Source organism: Engystomops pustulosus, chromosome 4 (genome assembly GCF_040894005.1).
Source record: "Engystomops pustulosus chromosome 4, aEngPut4.maternal, whole genome shotgun sequence".
In the NCBI taxonomy this organism is placed as follows: domain Eukaryota; kingdom Metazoa; phylum Chordata; class Amphibia; order Anura; family Leptodactylidae; genus Engystomops; species Engystomops pustulosus.
Genome location: NC_092414.1, coordinates 119,717,745 through 119,739,976, shown reverse-complemented (window position 1 = coordinate 119,739,976; position 22,232 = coordinate 119,717,745). Strand labels below are relative to the sequence as shown.

At 39.4% G+C, this 22,232-nt stretch overlaps 1 protein-coding gene across 4 annotated transcripts in view; it reads right to left on the bottom strand.

Moving 5' to 3' along the window:
- Window positions 1-16,113: 16,113 nt before the first annotated feature.
- Window positions 16,114-22,232, bottom strand: part of PHTF2 (putative homeodomain transcription factor 2) — a 59,324-nt gene continuing 53,205 nt past the window's right edge. For all 4 annotated transcript variants that reach the window (XM_072147239.1, XM_072147236.1, XM_072147237.1 and 1 more), the window contains 2 exons: window positions 20,634-20,759; window positions 16,114-19,356 (listed from right to left, as the gene is read on the bottom strand). In XM_072147239.1, coding sequence (XP_072003340.1) covers window positions 19,336-19,356; window positions 20,634-20,759 — 147 coding nt within the window. In that variant the 3' untranslated portion in view covers window positions 16,114-19,335. The remainder of the gene's footprint in view (window positions 19,357-20,633; window positions 20,760-22,232) is intronic.

The window sequence follows — 22,232 nt, the reverse complement described above, 5'->3', positions numbered from 1 at the left end:
TGGAGTTCACCGAACCAGGCTGAGTGAAGGTAAGTGCAAGCTCCGCAACAGATTTTTTTAATGCGGCGGTTTTTCCGAATCCGTCGGGTTTTCATTCGGCCACGCCCCCCGATTTCTGTCACGTGCAATTCAGGGGAAATCGGCGCAAATCGGAAATATTTGAGTAACACGTCGGGAAACCGCAAATCGGGCCCTTAGTAAATGACCCCCAATGTGTTCAGTTTCTTGCTGACCTTTCGGGCAGTATAAAACTTTGAGGCAAAACTTTTAGTAATTTTTAGCAATATTAGAAAATCATGATTCACATAGTCGCTGAATACAATATTAAATATGATGATTAGTTTTCTTTAATACAAACAGTAAGCAGTAAGATAAAAAATGAAAGTGCACTAAAATCAGAAATCTATCTGGAGTGAAGTGTAAAGCATGTTGGAAAGTTTTAGCTGTAACATGTTGTGAATAATAACTAGAGAACGTGTAAGACTGAGCCGCAGGTCGTCCTGTCCTCTTGCATCGCTGAGAAAAGGGATAGATTTTTTTCTGTTGACTGTAGGATGTATTGGCAGGAGGCCTAGAATCCTTAGATTTAGTATGGCCAAAATAGGATCTCAGAGTGGGGCTACAGACACCCATTTTCACTTTTAATTATAACTTATAAAACAAAATCCTAGCTGAAAGATTTTTTTTTTTTTTTTAATCTGTGCATTTTAACCTTATGTTCTCCTAAACTATCCTCTGGAATAGATAGAATATGAAAAGAGGGAATACTCAGTAATATGCTAAATATCTCTATTCCATGTGTATAAACCTTTATGGTATCTTACACTGCTTGTGAAAAGGGCTAGGAAAGTGGTGTCATATCCAGTATTCGCCACAAGTCACATCTTAAAATTATCCCTATACTAGAAACACAGCAACAGTGGGCCCGTCCACCAGACCTACGACACTAAAGAATCAAACATGTACAACATTAGATTCATATTATGCACATTGTACAGCATAATATGTACGTAATAGTGTACATTTCCACAGTACATAAGTAAGCAGGAACTCAGATAAGAAATGTCAGGGGAGGGGACAACAGGATGAGGAATCTCTCATTCCTGCCGTTTACTTTCCAAATATAGTCAACACCTACTCTTGGACACCCCGCTTGGATATGAAGACTGCCTGACAGTGACTATATACACTCACCGGCCACTTTATTAGGTACACCTGTCCAACTGCTCGTTAACACTTAATTTCTAATCAGCCAATCACATGGCGGCAACTCAGTGCATTTAGGCATGTAGATATGGTCAAGACAATCTCCTGCAGTTCAAACCGAGCATCAGTATGGGGAAGAAAGGTGATTTGAGTGCCTTTGAACGTGGCATGGTTGTTGGTGTCAGAAGGGCTGGTCTGAGTATTTCAGAAACTGCTGATCTACTGGGATTTTCATGCACAACCATCTCTAGGGTTTACAGAGAATGGTCCGAAAAAGAAAAAACATCCAGTGAGCGGCAGTTCTGTGGGCGGAAATGCCTTGTTGATGCCAGAGGTCAGAGGAGAATGGGCAGACTGGTTCGAGCTGATAGAAAGGCAACAGTGACTCAAATCGCCACCCGTTACAACCAAGGTAGGCAGAAGAGCATCTCTGAACGCACAGTACATTGAACTTTGAGGCAGATGGGCTACAGCAGCAGAAGACCACACCGGGTGCCACTCCTTTCAGCTAAGAACAGGAAACTGAGGCTACAATTTGCAAAAGCTCATCGAAATTGGACAGTAGAAGATTGGAAAAACATTGCCTGGTCTGATTAGTCTCGATTTCTGCTGCGACATTCGGATGGTAGGGTCAGAATTTGGCGTCAACAACATGAAAGCATGGATCCATCCTGCCGTTTATCAATGGTTCATGCTGGTTGTGGTGGTGTCATGGTGTGGGGAATATTTTTTTTGGCACTCTTTGGGCCCCTTGGTACCAATTGAGCATCGTTGCAACGCCACAGCCTACCTGAGTATTGTTGCTGACCATGTCCATCCCTTTATGACCACAATGTACCCAACATCTGATGGCTACTTTCAGCAGGATAATGTGCCATGTCATAAAGCTGGAATCATCTCAGACTGGTTTCTTGAACATGACAATGAGGTCACTGTACTAAAATGGCCTCCACAGTCACCAGATCTCAATCCAATAGAGCATCTTTGGGCCACGCCCCTCGATTTCCGTTGCGTGCATGCCAGCGCCGATGCGCCACAATCCGATTGCGTGCGCCAAAATCCCGGGGCAATACAGGGAAAATCGTCGCAAAATCGTCGGAAATATTCGGGTAACACGTCGGAAAAACGCGAATCGGGCCCTTAGTAAATGACCCCCATTGTGTGTAGGAATATGCTGTGTGTATGCTGTGCATATTGTGTATTTGTGTGTATATGCATGTGTGTATATAGTAATTTTATACTGTGTGTATTTGTGTATATATGGTGTGTATATACTGTAAGTCTAAGTATATGATTATATATGAGCTGAAGCAACGGCATTGCCTGGGATAAGTACTTAACTCTTAACTATAACAAAATAGATATAATATTTTCTCTGTCTATCTATGAATCTCTATTTATCTATGTATCAATATCTATCTATGTATTTCTATCTATCTATGTATCACTATGTATCTCTATACATCTATATGTATGTCTCCATTTCTCTTTCTCTCTCTCTATCTCTGTCTGTCTCTCTCTGGCTATCTATCAATATCTATCTAATTTCATCTTAGCTGTCTTACGGTAACCAATCAAAGCTCAGAGCTCATATAAAATGACCTGTAGCAAAATACAAACTGAGCTGTTACTGGTTACTAGAAAGTGAGCACTGGCGTATGATAGCTCTGACACTGCTCTCACACACAGCTGGATACATTAAGAGGCTATTCGTAGGAATAAAAGCAGCCAGCAAATTTTCATGTATGTCCACACCAACATTGTGCCCCAAGGCCTAAACTCCTCCGCCCGATGACACCACCGCAAACTGTATTAGCTTTTTAGCTGTGGGGATCTTCATATAGGCCCCAACTTTGTGCGGGATTCCGAAGGCCCCAGGAACCCACCCATCCCTCCTACTGTATATCAAGATGCGCCATTGAATGTGTGTATATATGAGTGTATAAATGTGTACAAATATGCATATTTTTTTTGTAAAGGAGAAGGGAGCCCCATGCAGAAGTCTTCATTATGCTCCTAATGGAAATACATATGCTCATTGCCGATTATTTGACCTGTGGAGGAGCCTTTAGGGGCCAAAATTTACAAACCCTGCACTTGGTCTCATGCTGTCCTTTATCATATGTTCAGAGGTGATATTTTATTACTTTAATAAGAATGCTGGTAATCTGTAGCTATAAAATAAATAATTAGTGCCATCCTATGGATCAACACAGTGGGATTTAGGTTTAACTTATTAACAATGGCAAACAAAATCATGGTATGGATATCAGTACAGTATAGCAGAGGACACTCAAAGCAGTTCCTGCACGTAACATCAATTAGGTAAATCCCCACATTAAACGCCATTAGGACCAAGCGTTATTTTATTGATTGCTTTTTTATTTTTTCATTGATATAAAGTAAGAGTTTGGTTTGTTTTGGAGGACTAATTCAATGGCGCAATGAAGGACAACTTGAGGAGCCTGGCCGGGCACTGGGAGCTTAGGCTAGTACACGCCCAGTAGTCTCTGTGGTTAATTTACATATTTCTAAAATAAAGTTTTTAACCAGTTAGGTTAGGTGCCAGGATCAATACATTACAGAATAGGGAAAGGGTAGGCAGGAGGAATCTACCATCACATCTACTTCTGATTATAGATACCTCATGGTAGGTTTCCTTTGAAAGTGGAAAAGTTGCAATTCCTGGGCATACACAGCATAATAAAGGCCTGAAAAAGCTGTAGAGTTACAATTATTTCATGTATTTCATTTAACTATGCCTTTACATATTGCATTTTTTCTGTTTTTGGACATTATCTTTTTTGTTTTAACCTATCCTTTAACTGCCAGATAAGAAGACCTTGTAAAATAATTGTTGCTGTTATATCTATGGTTAAAGCAATAATCTCATGTTTCATACTGGAAGACTGTGTGGCATTTCAAGCAAATGAATAGCTTATGAAGAACTTGTGGCTGACCCTTTAGAGAGGGTAGCTTGTTATCTGGTTGCTATGGGACACATCAATTCTAATTAGAGACTTGTTTCTTATTCTTTAGCAGAAGGTTTCAGTGAATGTACAACATGAAGATTACATTGCACTACATCAAGAAGCCTTAAGTATTCATGGGGATTAATGAGTTCAGTAGAACTATTACATTATCACAATCCACAGGACTTATTGGCAGTAATTGAGAACCATCTTTCCGTCACAGATTTGAAGGAGATTCTTTTTTTTTTTAAATTACCTTTCTATTGAACATTTAAATGTAATTTTTTGTTTTGTTTTTACATAACTATGACCTGATATAGTCTAGTGGATAAAGCAGTGTTTACATTGAACAAACTCTAGGACATCAACAGCCTGAAGCCTTTGCTTGTACATGCTCAGCATGAGCTGGAGAACATAGTATTGCTTCCTTGGCTGAAGGTACTGAATAAATAACTAAATAGTGTACTAAGCAGAGCATGGACTTCCTTTCCCATGTTGTCCTGATATCTATGGAAAATATGTTAATAATGCTCCACTAATGTAACCTGCAAACTGATACTGTATTATCTTGAGAAGCAAAAATAAAAAAATATTACTGAAATAATAATAATGACTTTATTTATAATAATTCCTTTATTTATATAGTGAACACAGATTCTGTAGCGCTGCACAGAACTTGCCAAGTCAGTCCCTGTCCTCATGGGGCTCACAATCTAATTAACCTACCGGTATGTTTTTAGTGTGGGAGGAAACTGGAGGACCCAGAGGGAACCCACGCAAACACGGAGAGAACATACAAACATTTTTCAGATGTTGACCTGGATGGAACTTGAACCCAGGACCCCAGCGCTGCAAGGCTGTAGTGCTAACCACTGAGCCACCATGATGCCCCTTTACAAAACTTGCATTTTAAGACAAGGCTTTATTTTTAAACCACTTTAGGCTTTATTTTAATTAGTAACCATATGGGAAAATATTTTAGTTCCATTTTATTTACAGAAAACTTGTCACCTTGAAAATGCAGTTTAATTCTATAGAACATAAGTAGCTGGGCAGCAAGATATATGAGGGAAATATGCAATAGAACTTGTATTTTATACACTAAAAGCTCTGCTCCTTCTTTGCCCTGAAGTCAGACTGGCGGCCCCATCATTGACAGTTGATACACGGAGGTCTGGACCCCAGAAAGAGCAGAGATTAAAGGGGGTTATTCCACATATTTTTAATTCAAGAAAAAAAAGTTCTGTACCGTTAGCCAGTTGAAGAAATTTCTGTTGCTTTTAACCCCTTCCCGATGAGCGCCGTACTAGTACGGCGAGCGCCGGGTCCCGGTGCATGGAGAGGGCTCGGCCAGTAAGTCTTTGCTGCATATTGCAGTAAAGGCTTACCGGTAACACCCGCGAACGGTGCTAGCACCGATCGTGGGTGTTTTCACCTCGATTGATCACCTCAAAAAGATGGTGGCATTTGGGCGCAGCCATCTTGCCGCGGATCGTCGCTCCCCGATGATGTCACGGGGAGCGGCGATCCGTCATTGTAATGATTGGGGAGTAAAATCCACATATACTGCATATAGTATGGCAGTATATAATAGGATGAATCAGACTACCTAGGGTTAGAGTACCCTAGGGCAGTGGTGGCGAACCTATGGCACGGGTGCCAGAGGCGGCACTTGGAGCCCACTCCGTGAGCACCCGGGCAATCACCCTAGAATGAAGTTCACCAAACAGGACTCACAGAATCTTCCTGCAGAATCTTCCTACAATGATAGACAAATTTCCCTTCTCCTTTCAACTGTGTTGGTGTCAGGAGGCTGAACGATTGCAAGTTGTCAAAGAATAAGGAAAAATACTGCTTAAATTGCTGCGCTGGCACTTTGCAGTAGATAAGTGGCTTTTGGTTGAAGTTTGGGCACTCAGGCTCTAAAAGGTTAGCCATCACTTCCCTAGGGAGTCTGAAAAATAGTAAAAGTAAAAATAAAAAAAAGTTTAAAAAAAAAATAATAAAAAAACCTAAAAATTCAAATCACCCCCCTTTCCATAGAACTGATATAAAAACAGTAAAAATCATAAACACATTAGGTATCGCCGCATCCGAAAATGTCCGATCAAAATATAATAACTGGGGGGGCGTGGCTTGGCTGCCGTCTGAGATGGTTGTGTGACAGCTCCGTCCTGCAACCACTCTATTAGCGACTTTCACAGCGTTCTTGGGGTGCTACCTTATCTCTTGGCCTCCCTAAACACCCCTCAACATGACCAAGAAGAGAAAGGCGCGCAGGCGCGAAGTCCCGCCAAACAGAGGCCTCGCTTACACAGCGTCACTACCCCGGCACTGCAGGGGCAGGATTCTCCCAGCGTTTGGCTCTCTGGGGAGGATCATGACCCGTTCGCTACCCTACCTACCTCGGAGTCCACGATCACGCAGGCATCTATGAAGGAGATGTTATCAATCCTCAGGAAATCTTTTCAAAGGGACTTCAACTATATGCTTAAATCCATTAATGGCGCCATACAAGACCAGGGAGGCAGGACTGATCACATTGAAACCCAGTTCGGGGTCTTTGCCAGCTCGCACAATGAGCTCATAGACGCTCACTATGAGCTGGAATCTGAGGTACACGAGATGTGGGCGAAACTGGCAGACCTGGAAGACAGGTCACGGAGGAACAACCTCAAATTTAGAGGCATTTCCGAGCTCATACAACCAGCGGACCTCACCAGATACCTGCAGAACATGATCAAAATCATCCTGCCAGAGATCTCCCCACAGGACTTGGCCATTGACAGGGCCCACCGGGTGCCCAGAGCCAAACACCTTGACGAAACTACTCCCAGGGATGTTCTGGCTAGAATACATTTCTATACAACCAAAGAAGAATTCATGAAAGCAACGAGGAAAATGGAGTCCCTTCCAGAGCCGTATAAGGATATCTCAATATATGCAGATCTTTCAGCGGCGACCCTCCAGCTCCGTAAGCAATTGCAGCCTATCATTAAAGTCCTGCGAGACAATAATATTCTTTATAAGTGGGGATTCCCAGTTCGAGTTGTTATCACCAGGAATGGAGTCACGCAGATAATTAAATCGCTTGAAGAAGGAATGGCGCTGCTCAAAAGATGGAATCTGGAGATCCCAACCATCCCACCATTTAGGAAACCTCCAGCTTCGGTTTAAGAAGAGTGGACCACCGTCTCCGGTAACAAAAGTCATCGTTGATGGAATATATCATTAATCCCAAGATCTCTTGATACTTAGTGGTGCAGACGTCTGATCTCCCACACGTCTAGACCGGGTAACTACATGACTGTTTTTTCCCTCCTTAGTCCGATAGACCCACATAAAGTGGCTTTCTACAAGATCTCGGACAGAATTGAGCTAGTTAGCTCTTGTTTGTTTCTGTTATGTTCCTATATGTTTGCACAGAAAATAACCTTTATGTCTTTAGTCGGTGGTAACTTGGGTTGCACTGCAGTTCCTATAAAGTGTTCTTATGGCAATTAGGATAACCAGCATTAATGCAAAAGGCTTAAATACCCCATATAAAAGAAACCAATTATGGAAAGAGGCGAAAACCTCTAAATGTGACATACTCTGTGTATAGGAAACTAATTTCCTACAAGCAGATGCGTTCCGTATTAGTCACCCAACTTTCTCCCAAGTATTTCACTCCCACTTTCAAAAAAAGTGCAGAGGTGTCCTGATTGCTGTGAGAACATCTGTGTCCCTTCAGATTACAGAAACCATATGTGACCCACATTTGTAATTATTGTCGGTACCATCAATAATATCCCCTTTACAATTGCCTCTGTATATGCACCCGATCATAAGCAGATCCGCTGTGATAGCAGCCCATAAAAGGGGCAAATTGATCATATGTGGGGACTTTAATATTTCCCTGGACCCCAGCGTGGATTGCACCTCCACTGTAAGAACGGCCACACCAGCATTCAACCCTGAGATTTGGAAATTTGATCTGTATGACACCTGGCGTATTATCAATGCATCTGAAAGAGATTATACATACCACTCTATGGTGCACAACTCATATAGTCGAATAGATCTTATTCTATCTGACAGGGATGCACTATGCCAAATCAAAGAGGCAAAAATTGGGTTAATCAAGTGGTCTGACCACGCCCCAGTCACTATCACTATAGACACAGGCATCCAAGACCGGCCGTCTTACATGTGGAGATGCAATCCCTATTATCTATCACATGACAAGCATCGACTCCAAATTGAGAAAGAGTTAAAGGAGTATTTCTCTATTTACCTCCCCTCTTATTTCGGACCCTGCTTTACTGTGGAACGCCCACAAGATATATATACGTGGCACTTTTATGAGGCTAGAACGCACAGACAATAAGATTAGGAAAATTCAGCTAAACACGCTTACTGAACATCTACATCAGGCAGAAATTGCCAATAAGAGTGCTCCATCTCCAACCAACCTGGAGAAGGTATCTGAGATACGTCTTCAGATAAGAAACCTGCTATTTTCCCAGTATGATAAGTGCCTCAGGAAACTTAAGGCTACATATTACTCCCAAGGGAATAAGGCAGGCAGACTACTAGCGCAGAAGCTTAAACAAAAACATCAAAAAGCAAGAATTCCCTTCTTACTGCACCCATCTAATGGCAGTAAATTATACACCCCAAAAATGATAGCCGACAGGTTCAAAGACTATTATGAATCGTTATACAATTTAGCAGAGGATAGATTTACATTACAACCAGAAAAAGAGGCGATTAACTCTTTTCTTAGTTCTGCAGGCCTCCCCAAGCTAACAACGGAGCAGTGTAATAACCTAAATGCTCAGATTTCGGTGAATGAAGTGACTAAAGCCATACATTCCATGCCATCCCAAAAAGCCCCCGGTCCCGACGGTTTTATAGCAGAATACTACAAGACTTTTTCCTCAATCCTCCCCACACACTTCACAAACTTTATTAATACAGCAGCAACAGAGGGAACTCTTCCGAAAGAGAACCAGGAAGCCCTGATCGTAACGATACCCAAACCTGGGAAGCCACCCGAGACACCACAAAATTTCAGGCCTATTTCGCTGCTGAACGCAGACACCAAAATATATGCAGCTGTGCTGGCAGCCAGACTCAGGTCATGCATCACACATTTAATATGTGACGACCAGACGGGTTTCATAAAAGGGCGTCAGGCCTCGGATAATACCTGCAGAGTGGTGGACATTTTGAGTTGGCTACATTTTAAGAAACAACCAGCACTTTTAATTGCACTGGATGCCGAGAAGGCGTTCGACCGCATTAACTGGTCGTACTCCTTCTCGGCACTCAGACTGATGGGCATAGATGGCTTTTTACTAAAATGTATTCAGGCCTTATACTCGGCCCCATCTGCCAGGGTCTTTGCAAATGGTACACTGTCCGACCCATTCAAAATAACTAATGGGACAAGACAGTCCCCTTTAATTTTTATTCTATCCATAGAGCCAGACTGCTTAGACTGAACCCAAACATTAAGGGAGTGCAAATAGGAAACCGTTCTCATCTCATATCGCTCTATGCGGATGACATATTATTAACAATGCTTGACCCTGAGGAATCCTTGGAGGCAGTAATGGAGACTATCGTTGAATTTGGTAAAAATTCCTATTATAAACTTAATATTCACAAATCTCAAGCCCTTCCACTTCCATATTTCCCCAGATAAGCTTCATTATCTTAGAACTAAACACATTCTGGATTGGCAATCTTCCTCAATTAAATATTTAGGCATAACCCTTCAAATTTATTTTTTAATAATTCCCCCCCCCCTACTTGCTGAACTATCTAAAGAGTGTACAAACATACAAAAAGGAGAATTGTCCTGGCTAGGACGCATTGCAGCCTTTAAAATGCTCTTATTGCCGAAGCCGATGTACTTATTTAGGACCCTCCCCATACCCATACCTAACGCCTTTTTCATCAAAGCGCAAACTACTCTATCCCGCTTTATCTGGGCAGGTAAAAAACCGAGATTGGCCAAACATAAAAGCATGGGGGGTCTGGGAGTTCCTGACCTTAAAGCCTATTATTTAGCTAACTTGTTATCTCAGGGATCTGCCAGTAATGCTACTGTTGAAACCCCATGGATGCAAATTGAATCGGCTATGAGTGGCGGTCTTAGCCTCCGCAACATTTTAAGTGCATCCATCTGGAATATACACTTACCTGTTTCCCTATCTGCACCCATGTAGGCTCTCCTCCAAGGATGGAGGTCTCTTCATATGGCTTCCGGTGACAAGGCCACTTGGTCAGACTTGCCACTATCCATTTTGGCCATAGCAATTCCCTCAACTTCCTTATCCACATGGATAGAAGCAGGCATAAACACATGTGAACAACTGTTTGAGGAAGAGAATCTGCTTCCTTTCACTAAACTGAAACTTAAATATGCTTTGTCTGACAATGAATTCCTCCGGTATGCCCAGGTAGCACATTACATCAAGACAAAATTAATACTAAAACCACACTACAATAAAGATATTTTCAACCTCATGTTTCGGAATATTAAGGGGATTAAACCCTATTATACCAGAATTACACAGTGCATGTCTTTCCAATATCTATACCCCTTGAGAATATGGGAGCGAGAGCTTGACACGTCAATTACTCCCCAAAGTTGGTGCTCATCAATGAGGTTAACACTTAAAGCGCTTAAAAGCGTGTCCCACGTAGAACTAGCCACTAAACTAAAGTTACAATGGTACTACACCCCAATCCGGCTTAGCCACATCTACCCTAACACATCGCATCTCTGCTGGAGAGGATGTGGAGGTAGAGGATCATTGTCACATCTTCTGGAAATGCCCCCTATTGCACGCATACTGGGGGAACGTATTTCATCTGATACAGCAATTATTCTCTAACAACATTCCTCAATCTCCTGAGCTTGCTTTACTGCTAATAGGGATCCCTAAACTTCCAATGCACCAAAAGAAATTGCTAGTTAAAATTTTGACAGCTGCCAAAATCATGATTGCTAGAAGATGGAAATCTCTCCTGGTTCCAACCAAGGAAGACATATCAGAAATCAACACAATTTTCTCTTACGAGATGGCTATGTCATATGGCTTTTTGAAATCACATGCTCCCAACCTCATATGGGAATTGTGGTCCTCATCCCGCTTTGTCTCCCAGGGAACTCTCCCCACGAATGCCTCCAGCCATTAAAGTCAATTGTTATACCAAGTTGCCCCAAATGCAACACTAAACGGTATTAACAGATATTTCTGTGCTCCAGTTTTGTTTTTCTTTGTTTGAGTTTTAATCCTTTTAGTTAAGTCTGATAGTAGGATGCATATGGTCATGTCTTATCGCTTATGTGCTATGTCTCAGCTTACTAGGAAGGATGAATCATTTACTTGATATGCTATCTTCTTGCTTGAATCTAACGTGTCATAATCTACCCTCCTTCCCCCTGCGTGGGGTATATTTTGCTTTAATGTTAATGTTTCATATATTTGAACATTCTTATGGATGGGATGTGATGTTAGGTGATTTATAAAATACTGTTAAAAATTCTTTAATAAAAACTATTTGACCAAAAAAAATATAACAACTGTTTTTCACTGCGTTTAACCCTGTAACGGAAAATAGCGTTCAAATTCCAAATTTTGCCATTTTGAAAAATATAAAAAAATTATTAAAAAGTAATCAAAGGGTCAGACAGTCCCAAAAATTATAGCAATGAAAACACCATCAAAAATTGCAAAAAATGACACTACCCACAGCTCCGTACACCAAAGTATGAAAAAGTTATTGGTGCCAGAAGATGGCAAAATAAAAAAAAAAAAAATTTTGTACAGGAGGTTTTAATTTTTTTAAATGTATGAAAACATTACAAAACCTATACAAATTTGGTATCCACGTGATCGTACCGACCCAAACAATAAAGTAGACCCTGTCATTTGGGACGCAGAGTGAAGGCTGTAAAATCCAAGCCCACAAGAAAACGATACAAATGTGTTTTTTTTACCATTTTCACTGCATTCAGAATTTTTTTCCCACTTCCCAGTACACGCCATGGAATATTAAATACCGTCACTATGAAGTTCAATTTGTTACACAGAAAATAAGCCATCACACAGCTCTTTATGTGGAAAAATTAAAAAGTGATAGATTTTTGAAGGTGGGGAGTGAAAAATGGAAGTGAAAAAACGAAAAAGTCGTTAAGGGGCTAATAGGTCAAATAAAGTAACCTTCTTGAGATTAAAAGCTATCACAATACCAGCTGAATAACTCCTCTCCCCTTCACATGCAGTCACATCCTCTGAGGCTGCCCTACTCCACTGCAGTGATATAAGGGGCTCTGGTGTCTTTTGGTGTTGTAGAAGCGGCCACTACTGGTTTACTGAGTGGGCCTGTTCAGCCACGGCTCTGCAGCAGATCAGCTTCTTAAAAAATGTATTAATTTCTGTATATGTAAATTATCACCAACAATAAGGTTACCAAGGAACATAATTTTAAAATTACAATATGTAATGTAATATGCAGCAAACTCCACTTCTGTATGAAGAGGGCTCAGCCCATGAGCCCTTTTCTTACAGCGTTAGTAGCTCTGTGCCATACAGGGTGTTAAGAGGTTAATATGTTAATTGCCATGTATTGAACACTGTCCATTTCATCACCTCTGAGCACCTTCCCCATAATATGATGCTGCCACTATTATGCTTTACATTGAAATAGGTGTGTTGTGCAGTGATGGATTTCCTTCATACATAGCATTTGGCATTACTTTGGTTTCATCTGACCAGGTCACCTTCTCCCATGCTTTCTCCCCAACATTAGTCCTTTCCCCAGCTACACATATCCAAGAGAATTGAGAGCTAAAATTGAAAGTAATGAAAATTGAGAGCTAAATTGAACATTTTGAATTAACACATATCATGTGTGCTAGATATCACAAGTGTATATATATTAGACATTGTAAGAAAAGTATATTAAATACTGCAAATAAACATGTACATCAGATTTCAAGCAAACCACATCAAATCAAATGCAAATCAATTATACCAACTAACTATATCCGCTACTGCAAGTTAACTATACCAAATACTAAGGCTAAGGAATGTGAATGTGACGTCAACGTGCAACAGCAGGGAATCTCTCCAATCAAGAGACTATGTCTGATATTGTTATGCTTTATACGCTCCTTTTCCTACTTTTTCCTATTTTTCTATATAGACTGATAGAACAAATAAAGCTTGTGCAGTGCTGATTTTGCCAAGGACTTTTACGGGTGTATAGTGTAGATAATTGTGGTAATAATTTTAGTGTCTTTTTTACAAAAATTAGGATATTGATATTCAATTATGATGTATCTGAATTTGTTGTCAGTCCATTCCTAGTCCCAGTTTATATATTACTTAGGGTATCACCAACAGAAAAAAGTAGATCTACAAACAACTAGACTTGAGTACACACAGTGGGGCACATTTACTTACCCGGTCCCGCAGAGTTCACAAAAGTGCATTGTCCGACGATAATGCACTGTGCCGCGATTCACTAAGATCCTGTCAAAGCTGCACAAATCCCAAAAACCGTCAACAGTCTGACGAAAGTGCGATCAGCAACACTTAGTAGATAAGTGTCTGCAAGATTTTTGGTGCATCACTAATTACTAGTTGTCATATGTAAAATCTCAGCAAAAATGCTATTATTAAATAAACAACACAACAAATATGTTTTCATGGTTTTATTTAATGTTAAGGTTTTGACAACTTTTCCTTAACTGCTGGTTTATTCACACATTTCGTTTCAAAATATATACTTTGTGCAAAATGCACTTCAGTGAATGTCTGTACCTTCATTTGAAAAACACCTCTATAAAATGGTTTCTATTAAGAACTAGAAGACACATAAAAAGGATTGCAGCACATCAACATATCAGCATGTAGTCTACTCTCTCTCAGCTTCTTCCAATGCCCTCCGCTCATCTCCAAGATAGAAAAGAAGGGTATATTACAATGTTTGTGTGTAAGGGTGAATGCACAAGTAAAGACACAGTAATACATATGCATAACATACATCAAAATTCACCACTATTATTCTTACCTTACATGAATGGTCAAAATAAAGATAAAAAATGTAATGCAGCCAGCATTCCTTCTAGAAATGTGATATACTTCAAACAGATGTTGTAGGACCTTTTATTAAGGACCAGGATTAAAGGCATTATTATTATACAATTATTTTTGGACAAGTGAGGTGCAATCCTTTATCACTGCCTGCTGTCACTATTTATTCTTAAAGGGATTCTGTCACTTTCCATATCTTCTTGCTGGGACCTGAAGTGGCCAGCAGTAATATGTGGGGATGACTTCCCAATGATGGCAATGAAGGGAAAGTGAACACTGTACTTTGCATCAGCATGTTGAGTAATGAAGGACAGGTCCAAAAATGAAAATGAGGTTTGTATTTTAATCTAAACACTCTACGCAGGTCAGATCTTAAAATGGGTTGTCTGACTATTAGAAAAAAAAATTAGAAGGGGGACTGGGGATGGCCTTTAAAAAAAAGAAACCTTTACTCACTTCCTCCTGCACTACTGTAGTACTCATATATACCCAATAACTGTATATGAAATAATTATATACACAATTTCACAAAACCAGCATAAAAAAGCAGCAGCGTGGTGAACATGAGGCTTGATTGAGTATAGCATCACATTAAAGGTGACATTTTCATGAAATAATTGTTTTTTTAATATAATATTATTCACTGTCTTATAAAACAACTGTCCACCACGTAAGAGAATCAATATGCAATATTTCAGTCTTCTATGGTAAGGAAGACTGATACCTACCATCTGCATGTGAGGATGACTTAAGATCTCACCATCTGTTGGATCTGAAAGATAGATTTCATCTAAACATCACCAAGGCTGAACAGATGTTTTATACCATGTTCTCAAAATGGAAGAACTAGACACATGCAAATTCTGGGGTTTGAATAAAAACTCCAGGTGGCTCTGCACATATATAAAGAGTGAAATGTTTTATAGGTCTTTACAATAAGTTAATAGGGTTTTACAAATTCTCCTTACTAACTTATAACACTAAGTGCAGACTGTGGTTGGTCTGTGAATCACATACTGTGCAGTTTCCTCTTTCCTGAGCTGATCACAGTGCAAAGGTTAGTGATGCAAGGATGCCCTGGCCAGCCAAATTCACTATAATAAATTCACCAAGAAACTGGTGCATGTTATAGTTGAAATCTACACCAGGCCATATCTGGCTTAGATATTAAATCTGGTTCGCCCTGTAAGAAGCTGAAGTACAAAACACATTTGGGGTTTTGCATATTCTCCCCTTCTAAAAAGTGGTCTTTATATTTTGATGGATGTCTGTACTGCCATTTCCTATGCCTCTTTTTTTTGATGGAATACTTGCATATTGCTAGAGGTTTCCAATATTGGTATTTCTGTGATTGCATATGAGGAAAGGGTTTATGAGATGTTTAGGTGTGCCTGTTCAAATATTTTATTTATGGCTTAATAAATGTCTGGCTTTATGGATTAAGGATGGTGAGAGAAATTTATCAAATTAACCAAAGTTTTATTCTTTTTATGGAGATTTATTGTTCGGAATCTCTTGGTAATCGCCAAACACAGTGTCCAACATGGTTACTAAGACTAGCGCACAACAATCCGGTCTAATGATTGGGCCCTATGAGTCTACAGGCTGTTGCTTTACAGGTTTCCATCACTGATCTTTTCTTCATGATTTCCAATCTAGCTGATCAATGAGTGTCTCCAGAATCACTGTTGAAAACCCAACACACACACTTTTCCAGAAAGCCACAGCTTGTTTTCACTTATAAACGGGTATTCCTACACACAGTAGCTGCCTATCATTTTTATACTTTGCATGGTATTCCTCAGATGCTGGTACTAATTCTTATTATGCAGAAATTATTTATCACACAATATTTCTTAGAACTTTAAAGACAAATACCGCAGATCACAAAATGCAATAGCTTTACTGAAACTTAAATTCACCAATTACAAATTGCAACATTTTAGATGAAACACTGCACATTGACATTTTTGGCACTCAAAATATCCTGGACCTACCTACGGTGCAAATCAAAGTCAAATAGTTTTTGCATCCCCTCTCCCCCCCAAATAAACTTTAATACTTTTAAAAATAAACAACAATGCTCCAGTTATAGATAGAAATACAACTTCCCTGCATTTCTCTGGGCTTGCATTGGTGCAGACATCACACACCAATTGTGAAATGCCATAGGCCAGGACTTCATAAAAATCATAATACATAATGAAACAACTAAACAAGTACAAATGAATGTAACAGTAAAAGGTACACAGCTTTAACTCAATATTACTGCAAAGAAGCAAATACATTTATCACAAATACATCTTATGAAATACAAAACCTACAAAATAGTAACCAAGTACAGTTATTGCTCTACTAACAGCTCAATGAAAAGCAGTTTTAGGCCGTTGACACACATTGTTGCCAATTTCGCTGCAATTTTTTGTCAATTCCATGAGTGCATTTATCTGGAATGAAAAGTGCAAATCTTTCCTTTATATTTCCATTCTTATTCATTCCACATCCATTCGGCTCAAAAAGCTTCACCAAAAACACAACATGTGTCTCTGGCTTTAGGTTGAAGTCACTCATGCCATTTTTTAAATTTTTGTCTGAAATAGGTCTTGAAGTGGGTTCAGTAGGATGGAGAGGGCGTGAGCCAATTTGTCCGTTCATTCTATATCCACTCCTGGATTTAACTCAAAAAAGATCAAAACTTTTCGAAGCCATAAAGGGGTTGGCCACTTATACTGAACATTAACAGAGTAATGTCACCAATATTACTCAGGACAGCCCTGCAGGCTACTGGTGGAAGGAAGTAGCACATGTATCTGCACACTGCTCCAACCTCTAATATGAGTGGTTATGATGGAAGGAGCATGCAGACAATAATGATTGCACGGCCTCCTCCATCTGGCAGATGCCAGCAGGACACAGGACGTCACAGGAAGTCCTGATAACCAGGGGTCATGTAACCCATGGCTGCCGGTAAACTTTAATAAGGTAAGAATAATATGTTTGACCCAATAAGGGCCTTATACTTACCCTGTTTCAGTTTAGTATAAGTCAAGTATATGGCCAACACTTTGAAAAATTTAAACAGAACCTACAGTGGAAGGTGGTTTAAAGGGGGCCATCACATAACTCTACAGATTAGTAAAAAAAATTCCTTATTACAACTTAAAACAATATAATCATTTTATGCTGTTATTGGGGAGGTAAAAGCTTGGTGTGTTAACACCTGCTAAATTTTGTAGCTACTTGTTAATCATGTGCAATACCCAGCTGCATTTTCAGTCCCTACTTCAACATTTTCCCCCAAGAAATGTTTTTCTCCATAAATAAAAAGAATACAACCTGAATGTTGCCAATATTAGTTTCACAAACTCAATGCTGACATTTTATTTATGTATTTTTTTAAGCATTAAAAGTAAAGATGTGTTGTTTGTGTTTTATGAGTTTATATGTAAATACAGACTCCTACGGGAGTCACTATAGAAAATCCACAACAAAATTAGGCCTCCCCAACATTAGGCCATCCACAACATGAATGGGACCAATATTGGGCCGCACAGTTTGCACCCGGATATCAGTCCTCATTGACGCCTATTGTGCCCAGTCACGGTGCAGTGATCACACGTTGTCACCGCACTGTGACCATGCAAGGAGAAATGTAGGACATGTCCTATATTTCACTATACTACGGTGCCAGCCGTTCACTTTTCTATGGAGATGGGAGGGGTGAGCAGCAAGGCTGTATGCTCTTGTGCAAGGGGCCTTAATATTGTAGTGGAATTACAATATAAAAAACATAAATAATAATAATAAATAAAATAAAGAGCAGATGCTCCCAAATTCTCCACACACTGTGTGGATGGGAATTAAGAGAGAAACTACATGAAACATCTCTCAATGCAATGGTGATATTTTAGTAATTTACCTCAACAGACTCCTCAAAGTTTTATATTTTTTTGTTTCCAAAACGGACTGTTTGAATAATTATTTTGTCTATTTCCTCCCAAAAGATTCTAAATGCCTAAATAAATACAGCACTCAACAAAATAGCAATAAACAAGTTATTTCCCAAGTCTTCTGGAATAATAAATCGATCACTTTTTTTTTTCTAAATAGAAACTCACCTTTGATACGAGTTGTGATTTGGAAGTTATGATCAAATGATATTTTTCACACATTTTAATACATTCATTACACTTGACATTGTGAAAAAAACACTAAAATATTAAGAGTGTGGCGCCTCTTGTGTAAGTTCAAAAATGAACCTACCAATTCTCATGTCTTGGTAAGGAAGGGATACTCATATAAACTGGCATGGTTACTCTATCCTGAGATATGTAAATGAAAACAACAGTGACAGCGCCCCCTTAAACCCCCTTGTCAGGTTTTGGTCAAAGATATTAAATATATATATATTAAATAAAAACAAATTAACCTGATTAATAATAATCCTGAAGAAAATCCATTTTCATTAGTAAATTTCATGCTCCAACAAGGTCGATTAGCTTGATGAGTCTTATAAATCATATCATTTAGCTCCTCTTATCCCGAGAAATTGCTCAAGATGCTTCTTACCAGTTCAGAAAACTGAGGAACAATGAATTTTGGAGGCTTTATTCCTCGACAGATGCAAACTTGATAGTCCAGTTCTGTCATTTTTTTGCCCTTTTATATTCCTGCCACTGGATTTTCACACAACCACAAGGGCAAAGCCCTCACAATAACAAAAGCATCAAATGAAGGCTATCCAAAGGCCTGGGGGCCTATAGGGAGGTGCTGGTTGCCTTGCACCATAGGCTGGTAAAGGCTGAAATAACAGTTCAATTTTCTAACCATTTCTAAAAATTAGAAAAAAGAAGACAAACACTGACAAGGTAAAATAAATAAAGAAATTGCACAAGTCAGTCAGACGTAAACACTTCAGTTTTGAAAACTATGTCTTGCCATGGGCCTCAGGCTTCTGGACATAAAAACACAGTAACCATCGTGAGGCAGCTTATATTATGCCAGAAAGTCAGTAATCGAGCTCCAGGGAACTGGTGGAAAATTCCCTCTGTTCAGAGTCATGATTTAATCTTCCATAACTAGAATGATAAGCAAAAAAAGAATAGGAAAAACAAAAACAATGAATAGTAAAATAGAACAATTTCAAAGTGAAATCACAATTATGACATAGAGAAATTACATTCGGACGATTTAGATTAGAGTTGTATTTGTAAGTCTTTAAATCCAGGAAACCCATAAGCCCAATAGAAGAGAAGTATCTAAAGTTTAAATCCACTTTTGGGATTTTTGACACATGATTTAGAGTGGCCTCCCCTAAATCCATTGTATGGCTTATTTTGCATGCGTCTGGGAGGCGGAGTCTGACTTTTGGATTGCATCAGATGAATTTTGTACCAGGTTTTGCTGTGAGATTCTAAACCAATTTCCGCTGCTGATTTTTTTTAATGCAGTTTTTCGATAAACTCTTTCCACTATGCTGCAGCTGTATTACAGCACAGATTTTCCATGTGTAATGTTCATTGAGTGCAGATGGCCTTAAAACAGTAATAAAGTACATTCTGCAGATTATAAATTGTTTTATGCTACAGTGGTTTCCTCAGTGTATGGATAAAATTTGTATAAATCCCGCCTACCATGCAGCTAATGTGCATTTCAGCCAAACACTATTTTTATTTTTTTAATATATTTTTTTTAAAGACATTATGTCACTGTTCGGTTATATTCTTGTAAACTACAAAATTACTTGAAATAAAACCCACAAGTTTAACTAGACTTCTAACAAAATTACATTAATCAATAGTGCAGATAATGACTGTAAGCATTGTCATATGCTTTATTACATAAACTAGCTCCTGTGCCCTTCTTTCCTCCTTGACTTTATTTATTATTGGAAGGGTTGCCCTGTTTTCACAAACACATTTTATTGTTTGCATAATTAATAGTTATCACATTTTCTGTATCGATTCCTCACAGTTTACTATATTTTTACTCTACGACATTTAAAAGGAAGTGTCATTGTCCTGTGGATAACAACTGGAGTAGGCACCTGATAATGTTTCCAATGACTTAACTCTTTACAGATAGTCCCTGGGTAATCTCCTTATAAAGTTGAATCATCACATGAAATATTCCCTAGACATGCTAGAAACTAATCTTTACCCTCCTTTCCTTATCTCTAAGTGATGCAAGAAACGTAAGATCCACTGCTCACTACAGAAGAAATGGCAGAAAAAAGGCACAGAGAAGCAGTTTTACTTAATAAAGTATAATACAAAGTTTACAATTGCCACCATTCACACCATTCATTTCTGCAATCAAAACATTGCTTCAGACATTTAGCTTTAGTAAAGCTTACCTTCAGATTAAATCCGAGCAGGTCACTAATAACACCAGAAACAGCAGATAGAATAACCACCTGGGTGATATTGTACAGCAGAGGATTCATTGTCAGGCCATACAACCTGAATGGACTGTCCAATTCCTGAGAAAAACAGATCAGTTTACTAGAAAATAGGAATAATTAATTATAAGAAACTATTTAGTATGGACAGTATTAACATTCCTCCCTAGATGCCGTTGTCCATTTCCACTTTGCTCTTTCAGATTTGTTAGGCTTGTTCAAATATCATATAAAACATGTCAGAGTAAAATCCTTCTCCAGCACTACTCTATTTTTGGATCCCGCTTTCTCTTTAAAACAGAAAGAGAACCCACATGGGAAACGTGTGTGGATATTGTTACAAGCCCTAAAGCTGTTTAGAGCTGAAACAATTGTGTACTTTCACTTTTATTTGTTCTCGCATTTATCCAGGAACCAGAGTTTGGCCCTATGGGGAGAGCTGCCTCGCTAGCTCACTGATGTTTCTTGCTGTCAATGCTTCAGTAAACCAGTGCTCAAATATTATGCAGCGAAGTCCCATTACAGCTGTTACTGCTATTAATAAGGAGAACATATGTAACATTGTTTATATACAGAATTGTGATCACCATGGGAAGAGTGGAATCAACAAATATACACTGCAGTAAATCAGAGATGCACTTTTATCCCTGAGCTGCTTTATCTCCTGTCAGGATAACCATTCTAAAACAACAAAAGAGAAAAAGATACAAGTGCTCCACTTTAAAGGGAACAGACACTTAAAATTTCGTAGTGTCCCCATTTCTTGCAGTTAAAGGCTGTCAAATACCAAAACACTGGACAGAAGCAACAGCAGTCAAGAGGGCATCTCCATCCTCTACTGTGCAGGGGGTGTGTTACTACAGGCAGAGGAATCTACTATATTTATGTATATGCTAAATGCTATTAGTGCCCGTAGTGAAAATGATGGGTAAATCATCTGACTGTTGCAATCTTGAACTGCAATCATGTTAGTGTTAAAGACAACCGTCAGGCAAAATAACCCCCCTAAACTAAATATATTTTCATAAATTGCCATTAGAGAGCATTGCCACTATCCCTTCATTGTCCCTCTACATGCCTGTAAACCTAAGCAATGAGGTCCTAAAGCTATATGCAAATGACCTGTGAAATGTCCAATGAGTCATTAGCATATTCAAGCTGTCCAGCTTATTCATGAGTGGGAGGCACAGCCACGCCCCCAGTGCTTGACTGACAGCCTGTATAATGATGCGAGGCTGTATAATGATGATGTGCTTCCTGGTGCTGGCAGCCACACCCCCTGCAGGGTGTGTGTGTATAGGAGAGATACAACAGCTCCAGGTTGCAGCCATGTTATAGCAGAACATGTCAGGTACTTGTGTAGCTGATGTCAATGTCTCTCACATGATATAGCAGAACATGTCAGGTACTTGTGTAGCTGATGTCTGTGTCTCTGTGTATTAGGAGGATGCAGCATGTCAGCAGATGCAGCACACACACTAGCAATTCTTTACTATACATTACACACAGACATGAGCAGGGGAAGGAGAGGGGAGGGGTAACAGGAGTGACATC